This window comes from Nelumbo nucifera, chromosome 8 (assembly GCF_055504915.1).
Source record: "Nelumbo nucifera cultivar China Antique chromosome 8, China Antique-T2T, whole genome shotgun sequence".
Taxonomy (NCBI): Eukaryota; Viridiplantae; Streptophyta; class Magnoliopsida; order Proteales; family Nelumbonaceae; genus Nelumbo; species Nelumbo nucifera.
The window spans coordinates 4,039,181-4,052,380 of NC_142656.1; the positions used below are offsets into that span (position 1 = coordinate 4,039,181).

At 39.7% G+C, this 13,200-nt stretch overlaps 1 protein-coding gene across 1 annotated transcript; it reads right to left on the minus strand.

The window, feature by feature from the left end:
- Nucleotides 1-739: 739 nt before the first annotated feature.
- LOC104600636 (uncharacterized) lies at nt 740-2,587 on the minus strand. Its single transcript, XM_010263698.2, has one exon. The coding sequence runs from the start codon at nt 2,585-2,587 to the stop codon at nt 740-742; it is 1,848 nt and encodes a 615-aa protein (XP_010262000.1).
- Nucleotides 2,588-13,200: the final 10,613 nt, after the last annotated feature.

Genomic DNA, 13,200 nt, shown 5'->3' on the forward strand with positions numbered 1-13,200 from the left:
TTTTGAGCGACATATTTTGCTTGTAATGGTTGAGGTATAAAAATAACTTATCCTTATTATTTGATTTTTTGTGTTTGAAAAAAAAAATTGATTTAATTTCATCTTGGTTTTTGGATTTTAAAAAACCCTTGCCATGACCTGTCAATGAATTGGGTCTTGACCAGTTAGGAGTAGAGAGACATGCACCAACCTGTTAAGGAAAGAGGGAGCCCTGATCCCAACCCACACTCTATAACAGGCCCACGATTAAACCTCCAATTGCTCGGCCCATAATTGACTCGACCCATCGACAAGACTCTCGTGCGCGCGCAAAAGCAACTACAGAAAATTATAAACAACTGCTTTTGGTGTCATTCCATGTTTGTTACATACATTATCTGTTTATATTTGAATGACAAATATCACCCAAACAAAAAAGAAAAAAAAATGGTCTCTTCCCAATAGTAATCAACCAGCAGTAATTGCAATTCATAGGCTAAAAGCCTCCAAACTCGCAACTTATACAAGAACAAAACAAGAAAAAAAAAAAAAAAAAAAGAGGAAACAGAATAGGAACTCTAATTGGAGAAAAAACACAATCAGAGCCCAAAGCTTTCTAAATCTAATTGTCTAAATATCTTCTTCTTCCATCTTCAGAGAGTTCAGAGTATTAACAAAAAAAAAAGAAAGAAAGAAAATGTGTCTTGTAAAGAACAAACTAGATCAGTAAAACCTTAAAAAAAATAGTGAAACAAAATTTTCAAATCTGACTGGAAGCGGGGCCTTGGGCGGTTGCCGAGATACCCATCTCGGTTTTCTCCCTGATGGACTTCATCTTCTCCAGCCTCAATCCGGCCCGGAATCTAGCAATGAAGGTATCAGCTTTGGTGTTAACGTCTGGACTCGGACAGAATGGTGATCCACCCACCTCTGGGCTTGGACAGAATGCCGATCCGACCATATCTTCGCCGTTCATCATGGCTTGCATAAGTGTCGGTTCCTTCCTTGATGAGAGATCCATGAAATCCATGTCAGGCGAGCTGTCACGAGAACTGGTTCTACTCCGTATTCTGACGTAGTCACCACGAACTACAAATTTCAGGTCTGGCATTCGAAATGGAGGTGGGGGTGGGGGTGGTGGTATTGGAATTAATGGAGACTGCCCACCACTGTTCAAGTTATCCTCTCCATCGTAGAAGCTGCTCATCTTTGCTGGTAATGGAGGTCGGCCGGATACGGTCGGTTTTCTCTGCCGGGAAGAATCGTCCGGAATTTTTGGTGCAGGTGGCGCTGGTGGAGGCGCAATCTTGGTCGTCCGTTTCGATGAACGTGATGATGAGGCGGGTGGCGGCGGGGGTGGTGGAGGTGGTGGTGGTAGCGATGACACTGAGTGAATCCGTTTACTCTTGCTAACCTTTTTGTGAGAGAATAAGCTATGAAAGAGGGAGGCAGGAGGTGGTGGTGGTGGTGGTGGAGGCGGCGGCGGAGCTGATGGTTGCGTTCCTGAATGCAAAGATGGTGGAGAGTGAAGGGAACTATCGTAACCGTAACTATCCTTGTTCTTCTGTTTCTTCTTCTTCTTCCTTTGATGGTATAGCGAGGCCAATGTAGTTGCTATGTCTTTCGCTCCACTGCTTCTCCTCTTTTCGCTTTTGCTACTCTTCTGTTCCGATTGTTGCGATTCCCGTCGCGGTGGGGGTGGAGGAGGGGGAGGTGGCGGCGGCGGTGTTTGAGCCTGTGGCTGTGGTGAATGGATTTTCGTGACTTCTGGTACACTATCATCGAGCTCTTGTGCTTTTTGTTTACGTTCAATATTTCGAGAGGGTCGCTTGATTTTCTGTTTAATTGCCGGTGGCGGAGGTGGAGGAGGAGGTGGTGCAGGTGTCGATGACCTTGGAGGCGGAGAAGGAGGAGGTGGCCGCGATGAAGACAATTCATTAGGTGAAGGACGAGCCACAAAAGTATCCACTTGGATCGTCTTCAGTTCGGGATCTTCCCCCTGGAATTCACGTATATGTCGTCGTCGAACAGAGCCCGATTGCGACCGATAAGTATCGACCTCGATGTCGTCGTAGAATCGCAACCTGTCATCGCTCCCGGAAACCCACGAGGATTCTAGCCTAAGATCCGGGTAGGAGCTGCTGCTCCTCCTCAAGCGTCCGACCCTGGTGGAATCGGTGGAGGATGTCATGGGATTGTAGAAGCTGCGGTCGTGATACTCGAACCAGGGACGTGGGGTTGAGGATGGATGCGATTTGTCGACCACCTGGGAGGTGCTGCTGCTGGCAACATTGGTATATTCATCATCAGTGCTGCCGGAGGACTCGTAGTTCCTCCTGCTGAGAATCCCACAGATGATGGCGAAAAGAACGAGCAGGAGATTAAGTGAGTCCCAGCTCTTCTTGACCAAGTTAGGTCGGAAAACTTGAGAAACGAAGGAGAAAAGGGAAGGAATGACAAAGAGCAAGAGAAAGAGAGCGGCGAGAGGCAATACGACGATCAGCACGGCAGAGTTAAGAAAGAAAGGAGAAGAAGAACGACGGTGGCTACGGCTGATGGTGGTACTAGTTTGTAGCCAAAAGGGTGGTGTGTCTGCATCTCCTTCCATGATTTGGGGTTGGTTTTTTCTCTTTTTTTTCTTGCTTTTGGTTTTGCTTTTGATGAGAGAGAGAGAAGGGAGACAGACAGACAGAAGCAGAGACGCACAGAGAGACAGAACAGAGAAGAAAGGAGAGATATCTCGCTCGCTTAGAGAAAGAGAGAGGAGCCGAGGACAAATGAGCTTTTTTTCACGCCTTTGCTTTATTGTTTTTTCCGTGTAACGTGTGGTACAATTAATTGGCATTCTTTCTTGATTGCAGATAAAACATATTAAAAGAGTTGTCAAGCGAGTGTTGTAATGATTAGTTATCTTCTCAAGGTACACACACGTCTCTGAAGTTATACCCACAGGCCACAAACAGTTGTTGTTCCTAAACCAAAATCAATTGAATTAAAACCACTGCTGAATGTTTTAACCCTCTAGGTAAAGACGCAAAGTACAAAAAAAAAAAGCGAGGATTGATCGTTTGGTGTCTCCTGAACGATTGAACCGGAAATGGTAGAGGCGTAGAGCTGCCCTCTTTATTGGTCCACCAGAGAATTACTTTAAGGCTGGCTTAAGCTTAATTAAAACAGTTATTTGTAATCTAATTTAATGGTGAAATGTCCCATCAATGAAATGATCTGATTAATCAATTTCCTTTTGTTCTGGGTCCAACGAAATGATGAGATGAGAGGGTTAAAAGCACTTTTTTTTTTGGTTAAAAAGCACTTAAATTAAAAATTAGTGCCTTCTTTCAACCATCCCAATCACTATGCGATCTTCACTCGCCAAGAGTGCCTTTGAGCTTTAATTAAGGTAATTCGAAGTTAGAATTCTGAGTTCCACCTCAAGATTGGGCCTGAAATCCGCATGGCAGATTCCCTCTGATTAGCTGGCTGTTTTACTTTTCTTGACTGAACCATGGTTTGATTTAAACATGTGGAGTTAATGGACTGGACCTAGCCGAAAAGCTCACCGTCGTCGATCAGCAGAAGGCAAAAGCCAAGAGCCAAGGCAAGCTACGAGCCTACGACCTGCATGTGAGAGAGAACACAACACAAACACTTGGTAGACATTTTAAGGGGGTCGTGACTCGTGAGCTTACTTTTGTTAGTGGCAAGCATCACCATCAACCCAAGCCCAGAAAATGTTAATCACAGCACAGAAGGAAACTGTGAGGCGGATTTGTTATCTCTATAACGATTACACGAAACCTTGGCTAGTCCCCACGAAACTTCCATTGCTTTGGCTTGGGTACGTGGGACTCCAGAAGTCCAGACTCCTAACTATATGGGCCAGGGAAACAGCTTTGAAAACGACAACCAGAGAGAAAGGAACCCGTTTTTCTTTTTATTTTCTGTTTTCTTTATTATATTGGTTCTATATAATATTGTGATATAGTGGACACTGGCCCATTTTCTTGGCCCCTTAAGCCCATCCCCTCTAAAAGGCCAACCCAACCTCGCCAAAAGTTTCCTTTAAGTGCAATTTGATTCCACTTCAATCAATGTGGAGTTGTGGATAATTAAGAAGTTTATTCTCATCTTAAAGTATTTTATCACTAATTCTGCTACTTGAGAACGTACAATAATGTTTTAGTTAAGAATAATTAACAATTTTGGTTGCTTTCTGCCTTTGCTCTTATCAATGGGGAAAATGAAATCATTCTTTCTTTCCTTGTACATTTTGAAACCAGCTGAAACTTCCTCTCGGCTCTCGGTTATAGGAGTTCGTATTTTGCCCTCAGGAAATCCCTCCTCAGTCTTTTACAGCCATGTATTGAGAATATCTTCTTATTTGTATGTTTTCGTTATGGGGAGATATTCCCAATGCATGACTGTAAGGGCTGTGAGGACGGATTTTGTGAGGATGAAACCCATTCCTCTTATACATCTTTTGCTTAGTAAGGACTCTCTTAAATTAAGATATTCATCACATGGGCCAATAGAATGCCATTTTGTTACTTTTAGAAATTTTTGTGATTTAAAAGAAATATATATATCCCATCACTGCATATTTTGCTTATATAAAGACCAAGATGCCCTTGTATTGCTTATTGGGTATGGAATGTATTGTTAGCTTTCGAAGTTGGAAGAGTATTCTATTTGGGGGAAATCTAAAGAATCCATACAAACTACAAAGCAAGATATTAATGAAGATCAATTTTAATAAATAAAATAAAAAGAAACCCAGCATAAAGATGGAGATGGAGATTGGTTTCTATTAAAAAAAGAATGTTTTCCATAAGGATAAATTTATGTTTAGAGTTTGGATCTTATTATTATACAAGGGTATTTGTAGAAATGGATTTGTAATCAATGGGAAGAGGTTTTTTTATTGTCAATGCACATTTCTATTTTTTTTTTTAGTGGAGAGGGATGTTTGAGCCTGTTTTTGAAAAGCAAGGGAAGCTTTTAGCTGATTCCAAAAAGTATAGGAAAAGTTTTTGAGTATTTTTCCCTTATTAATTAATCAAAACTGAAGAAGTGGTTTACCAAATAAATAGTGGGTCTCTTTCTGTATTGGAGAGAGAGAGATGGTCCATCTCCATCCATCCATGTGCTCTAATCTATTTAAACAGTAATCTAAAAGACTAGACCTAGAGGGGAATAAAATTTGTGCATGGCCAAAGATTACCTCAATCAAGGTCCTCCATAGAAAAATGCACCCCCACCACCATAAAAAAAAAATAATAATAATAACAAATATAATTTGAGTTTGTTTTCTATCATTTCAGGAAGATAATATAAATGGGGTTCCGTTGATAATAGTTATTAGGGTTGAAAACATTGAAATAGTAGTATTTGGACGTAAACAATGGGCGCCTCATACGGTTCAATGCCAATTCTTAAAATAGGCAGCGAAGTGCACAAGGCCCCACCAATGTATTAAACCTGGGATCGGCTTCACTAAGTGCAAGTTCATGTTCAGACCGTTCAAATAGCTTTTTGTAATCTTACATTGAGAATATCACACCATCAAATAAACTATAGAAGTATGAAAATATTTTCAATACAAGGCTGTAAAGGCTGTTTGAACGGGGCTTTGCAAGTGATGTCAAGTTCATTAAATCTCCCCTTTAAATCCCATAATTCAGCTTTACACAAGTTCAGATCTGTTACCAGCAAGCACTCCCAAGAGTGTACCAACTAGCCATTATAGGAAGACATCGTAAACATCTCTCTATGAATGACCGGGGAGATATTCTCAATAAGCAACTGTAGTGGCTTGTTGGGATAGTGTTGAGAGTGTTATGTTGGTAGCAGATACCTACCTCTTTAAAGTTTAGATCACCTGCCATCAAAACATGTTCTAACCCTCTACCAACATGATCTTACACTGTACATCTCATACATAACAGGTCCCACTTTTATGATGGGTCTCAGTCCCATGGTGAGATGTGCAGTATTAGATCAAGTTGGTAGAGGGTTGGAACATGTTTTGTTAGCATAAAATCTCAACCCTTTCAATAAAACTCTTTCATAATCAAATCCACCTAAATCTTCACAAACCTATTATTGCCAAACCTCATTATAGAAATACTACCGATTCAGAAATTGAATATTAATTTGAGTATTTGTGAGTTGGGATCGAGTTCCATCTTTTGTCCATAAATTTTGCGAGATTTGCTTGAGAAGCAAAAAAAAAGGATAAATTGTTCTTTTTAAAGAAATGTTGTGATGTTTTAGTTTTCAAATTTACAACTAATTTATATTCTAGAATAAGTATGGGCAAATGCTTTGCTGAAACATAGAGCTTACCTCATATAGTCTCTCACTCACGCACACCCCTTGTGAACCTATCCATCCCCTATGGATTTGATAAATTTTATTTACCTGTGACATCACTTCTTTGTTATATATATGAGCTAGGCTTTATAGGCATTGTTTGGAACCATGGGCATTTATTGAATAAACTCTGCAACATAGGCGCCACGCCAACATTTCCCTCATTAATTAGATTTGTATGCATAGAAACTTGCAAAAGAAAACATTGATTTATGTGCTCGCCTACCATTAGGGGAAGTTTCATTTTAGTGCTTCCCCCAACAGATAGACATTTATTCATTATTTTGTTATTGTGGTGTCTAATGGCACTTAATGGTGCCTAAATGTTAATAAACAGATTCATTATTAATTTTTTCGGTTTTGCAAATAAATCAAATATAAACATTTAGTGAACAAGCGCCCACAATTCCAAACACATATATATTTATAGTAAGGCTCGTAAAGTGTGAGCCTAACATTTCATTGTCAACCGAGGGGTGGCTCTGTTGGTATTTCATATATTCTTTTGTTATAACCGTATTTAGTGATGCAGCTTTATTCCTCGCAAGGGACATGTAGTGATAGGATAGTTCGATATATAAGGCCTAACATTGAGTATACAAAATGGAGAGCCTGCATTGGGAAGGTTTGAACATGCACTTGAATATGTTATCCACAAGATTGGTACCCACACTAATTACAAGACACTACATCTATGCATTAGGAATATTTTTCTATGAATGATAATATCAATATGAATATATTTAACTGAAATGTGTATCTAAGAAGACCTGAGGATTAGGGATGTAAACGGATCGAATTCGAATCGGATCAAGCAATATTCGAATTTGATTAGAAAATTTGATATCCGAATTCGATTTAATATCCGACGACAGATATTGAAAATTAATATCCGAATTCGAATTTGATTAAATATGTGAATATCCGATTCGATTCGAACTCGATTAATTAATTATTTTAGATAATTAATAAATATATAAAATAAATATTTTATTGATATAAAGTATATAAATTATTTATATAACTTCATTATTATATATATTATATAAAATATTTTATATATTATATATAAGAATTAAATAATCGATTGAATTCAGATATTTATTGAATCGAATCAGGTCATATTCGAATTCAAATTCGAATCCAATTAACTATTCGGTAAGAATAGGATATCTGAATTCAACCGATTAGATATTCGAATTATCCGAATTCGATTCGATTATGTCGAATATTGAATTCGAAATCGGATTTTCGAATACCATTGACACCCCTACTAAGGATGAGGGAAATGGAATCTAACAATATTTTTTGCCTTTTTTCATAGAAATTACAAGAATGCCACTCTCTACCAACTCTCTCTCTCTTTTACTTTTTTTCATTCAAATTACAAGAATGCCACTCTCTCTTACCAACTCTCTCTCTTGCTTTTTTTTCCTTTCAAATTACAAGAATGCCACACTCTCTCCTACTCTCTCTCTCTCTCTCTCTCTCTCTCTCTCTCTCTCTCTTTTCTTACAAATTATAAGAACGCCATCTCTAGGGATGGTAATTTCCCCTGTAAAAGTAGGGCCCGCCTCGCCCGCCTCGCCCGCCCCGAATGGGGCGGGTTTTCCCTAACCCTAAACAGGGACAGGCGAGGACAAGTTTTGTATATAATTCCCCAAACCCGCCCTAAACCTGAAGGTAAATTAGTAAAATATCTCTAGGTTTAATATTAATATTTAAAATATCTCTAAGTTTTTCCCTAAATTCTTAAAATCCTAGGATCCCATAATTCTATTTTTGAATTACCCCTAAAATATTATAGTTCAATTCCTAAAATACCCCCAAATTCCTATATATTATGTGCAAATGTCAATAAAATAGATAATTTTTAAGTAGTTGCTTTGGAGTGGGGAAAAATTGGGGAATCCTCGTACTCGACGGGGAGTAGATGCCTAGCTCCGAACCCGCCCCGCCACCGGGGACGGGGAGGGGGTGCCCCACCCCAAACCTGCCTCGTTGCCATTCCTAGCCATCTCTCTCTCTCTCTCTCTCTCTCTCTCTCTCTCTCTTCTTATAAATTACAAGAATGTCACTATCTCTCCAAATAAGGGAGACCTCAGCTCAGCATCTTGACTGCTAGGGGACCTGCAATCAAAGGTAGTCGAGTTCAAGCCAAGCCGAGCTCGAACTTCTGAGCTTAAGCTCGAGTCTCTAATTCAAATTGAGCTCGAGCTAGACGACACCTCGACCACTGAGGGAAACCTCAGCTCGACACCTCAATCACTAAGGGAGATCTCGGCTCAGCACCTCGACAATTGAGGGAAACCTCAACTCGACACCATGTCAACTAAGAGAGACCTTATCTCAACACCTCGCCTACTAGGGAAACCCCAGCTCGGCACTTCAGTAGCTGAGGGAGACCTCAGCTTGGAACCTTAGCTGTTTAAGAGACCTGCAATAAAGGTAGCCGAGCTTGAGCTTCCGAGATTTTGACTTGAGCCGAGCTTGAGCTCGAGCTCAAGTCTCTAATTTGAATCGAGCTCGAGCCTGATAGTTTATGAGCAAGCCCCTACAATGCAGGGCCTCCTCTGCTAGTACAAATATAAAAGATGTTTATGTTGTACAACTGCAATGCCTTGGTAGGTGTGTGTAGCATTCTTGTGGATAGCATATCCCAAAGTCTAGTGACTTCAAAGATGGCAATTTGACCATTTTCGTGGGGGTTTGCCTCACCCCGACTTGGTTGGGATAGGTCTTTTGACTATTGACTGGGTTTTGGGATGGGTTTATGGGAAACAAAAAACTTTGGGGATCATTTATGGGGTAGGGATGATATTTGTCCACTCTGCCCTAACTATATCATATTACATAATTTATATATATAATTATTAATATATGATAATATATATTCTATTTATATTGCATAATATAATACGGTTCTTGGTATATTTTAAAAATATATAAAAAATGGCAAGTATGCAAGTAGGAATGGTCGGGATAGGGCAGGGTAAATTTGGGGATCTCCATTCCACATAGGGATGGGGATGGGGTGTAGATTTCTAGCCCTTGATGGGGGTTCAGGGCAGGGCATTTGAATTCAAGGTTGGGGACAAGGTATGCAAGACCCAACCATGCTCACCCCATTGCCATTCCTAAGTAGGGGTGCAAGTCAGGTAGGTTATGCCAAGTTTATGGTCAACCCAGGGTCCGACCCTAAAATTTGGGATTAAGGCCTAACCTCGGACTGAGCCTGGTCTTTCCAATTTGAGCCCAACCCGCACTGTAATTTGATGCACTTGGGTTACGCTCGGGCTTGGTCAATGAACCCACTCTAAATTTATATATGTATATGTGCATTTATGTATGTATGTATGTATGTATGTATGTATGTATGTATGTATGTATGTATGTATGTATGTATGTGTATAGTTAGCTTGGGTTCGGGCTACCTAAGAGATAGTCCCAAGCCCAGCCTGGAGAATAAAAAAGCCTGACTTCTTGGGCCCGAGCCCAACCTGATGACCAAAAACTCGTGTAGAATTTTGGGCTGGGTTAGTTTGGGCTCATGCTAGGCTTGCCCAAGTTGCACCTTTATTCCTAAGTGGCTCAGCTTGTAAATTATTTTGTTCAATTGTAATGGAGACATGCCAATGGACCCCGTCCAAATCAAAACTAATTTAGACGTTGCCATGTTGGACAAACCAATAAGACATATTGAAGCGGACCGGTCTAGACTTAATGATCCAAAGTATTTATTGGATTGGATGAGACTAATATTGAACCAATATTTGGTCCATTGGTAAAAGATAAGAATATAAGTATCAATGGACTAGGTTTGGATTGGAATCAATCTAAATTAAAATCAATTTGAACAAATTATATGATCCATACATTGATTTGGACCACTGCAAAATAATCATTGGATTGGATTTGACCTGATCTATCTGTAAGTGACTCATACTAGACCGGATTGGACCAAATCTGGTCCAATTGATACCCCTCCCTATAATAATGTACTAATCCTAACTTGTTAGGATAGACTATGTTTAGTTACGATGCAAATGCAAATATATACTCTACATAATTACCTTCTTTTCGGCTCATAGATACAAACACGATTCACATTTTTATACTCATATTATTTGTTTGAAATCGATGCAAAGCATGGGCCCCATCATTAATGCTCCAACTACCTATGTTCCAATTCCTTAAACTTTGGTTAAAAAGCAAAATTACCAAAAGCACAAATTTGTATCAAAAAAATAGGTATAGTAATGTTCTCTAAAAAAATGTCAGAAAATTCATTTTTGTAAGCCTGCAACTTAGGTCGGGTTAGGGTTAGGGTTGAAATTTACAAACCCGATTTTACTTCGAGTTGGGTTAGGGTTGACCCCTCGGGCAACCCAACCCAACTTGAACCCAATTCTATAATACATATCATATATAAATACGTGTTATATATATGATATATCATAAATTGATTTGTTTAGATGCATGATAGTTGCATAGCCCCCACCAGATACTATCACTTATTTCTTTTAAGATAACCACTCAACTTAATCCTAATTAGAAATACTAAAATCTTAATAACATATTTTATGTTTTTTGAATATTTTATTTTTTATCTCATCTCTATTGTTTGCCACCCATAGATTGTTGCACATAAAAGATTTAGGGCAAATCTCTTAAATAATCCCTATTGTTCACGAAATTGACAAACATTATCCTTATTGTTTATATATTGTCTTAAAGTACCCTTAAGTTTTATAACAATTGACATTTCCATTAAGTGTTAACGGAAGAAAAGGAAATGTCGAATTTATCCTTCACTATTCCTCAAATTTCATCCCCTATTTCATCCTATGCCTTCCCTCTCTTTCAATTCTTAGAAATTGACAAACTGTATCCTTATTGTAGTGTCGGTAATGAAACATGGACGAGAAGGAATGGGAGAGAGAGAATAAGGGGAATGAAGAGAGAAAGAGAGGGAGGGAGGGAGGGTGGCTGTCGAAGAATCAGATGCTCCGATTGTTTTTGCACCAAATAACTTCTGAAATACTTTTGACTTATTTGTGTGAATAGTGAAAATGCGACAGAAAAGAAGGAAACATTGCATCATTTCTCGTGATTCATAAACTATCACTTATCTTATTCTTAAATATTTGGCGAGAAGAACACATAGACGAACCAGTTGAAGCAAAATAGAAAGTAAGAAACAAGAAACCTTAGCTTAAGAAAACTTGAAAAGGCCATTAAATACGAAGAAAAACACCAATATGATAGAAGTTCTTACTGTTCTGTTGAGTGGGCAGCTTATTTTGTCTGAACTTGATATTAGAGTTTCAGAAGGTCCGGCTCTGCTCATCCAATAAAGTTGACCTTGATTTCAACGTTGGGTCCGGGAGAAGCACCCGAGTTCATTCCCATAGAATGGCTAGTTAAGGGTATAACCGTAAAAGAACCAAGTGCCATTGTAGCTCTGGTTTTGAAGCTCTGCTAGAAACCGAGTAACCGACGCTTAACAAGAACATCGAGAAGGGCTCCTTCTGCTTATATAACGACCTTTAGTTTGAATTGACAGAAGAACCCTTACCAGTAAATCACATTCGAAGTCTGAAGTTCAAAAGTTCAAACGACGGAATCACTGCAGCAAAAATAAGCCTCTTGTCATCGTCCGTGGAGGGCCTGCCGCTGCTGCAGCGACGGTGATGAAACAGGAGCGAAAGGGAATGGGGGGAGAGAGATAACGAAGGAGACGAAGAGAGAAAGAGAGGGAGGGAGCCCTTAGCCGGTGGTTGTCCTCGCCTGCGACGGCTGTGCCGAGAGGGGGAGAGAACGAAGGGCTCGTCGCCGAGCAGTCTCCCTTCGTTCTCTCGGCAGGCGACGACAGCCACCGGCGAATGGCTCCCTCCCTCTCTTTCTCTCTTCGTTCCCTTCGTTCTCTCTCTCCCCATTCCCTCTCGCCCCTATTTTATCACAGCCGCTATGCAATTTGCAGCAGCGGCGGACCCCTCCACGCACTCGGACCATGTTCCTTCTCCGATCTCTCTCCTCTTCCCTCTCTCTTTCCTCCTCTTCTTCTCTTTCTCCTTACTCTCCTTCTGCTTCCTCCATCTTCATCTACAGAGAACTACCATCGGCATCATCATCTTTGAGGATGTCCGTTGCAGAGAGAGAGGCCAGTTCTCGATTGACGAGAAGGAAAGAGGGTCGGCTCTAGCACCGGCGGCAATCGTGTGATCATCGTTGCTGCGACCACGATAACAAATCATTGCCATCTATAAATTTTAAAATGATTACCACTCAGAAAATCATTAAAAGTAAGGCGGAGTTAAATTTCACAAATAGTAGTGTTAGTTTAAGAGTATTATAAGTCATAGCTCATAATAAAATTGTTCATTTCAAATACCTTTTTTTTTTCAAAAACATGAATAAATAAATACTAATAAAAAGTAGGATTAATATATGTAATGAAAGTTAAGATTTGAGATTAAGAAGTACTATAAGATTTTAAGGGATAGAAAGAAGGTTGGGTTGGATTAGGGTTGAAGGAAGTTAGTTAGGGTTGGGGGGTTAGAACTTAGGATTGGTCTCAACCCAACTTAACTAAGCCCAATTTGCAGCCTTACATTTTTTATTTCTTAATCATTATTTTTTTACATGTCAAACAAACGCTAGCAAATATGAATCGGGATGCATAAATACCTTGGTTTGGCATTTGTATCGCAAACAAACATAACTGATAGGAATTGATGCAATTATAAATGGATCACATTAGGATACCGGTTTTGACTCAAACAAACCCAAACTTGAAAATCGGATACCATTTGTAGCCCCGGTAGAGTAAAGAGTAAGGATAGTGGA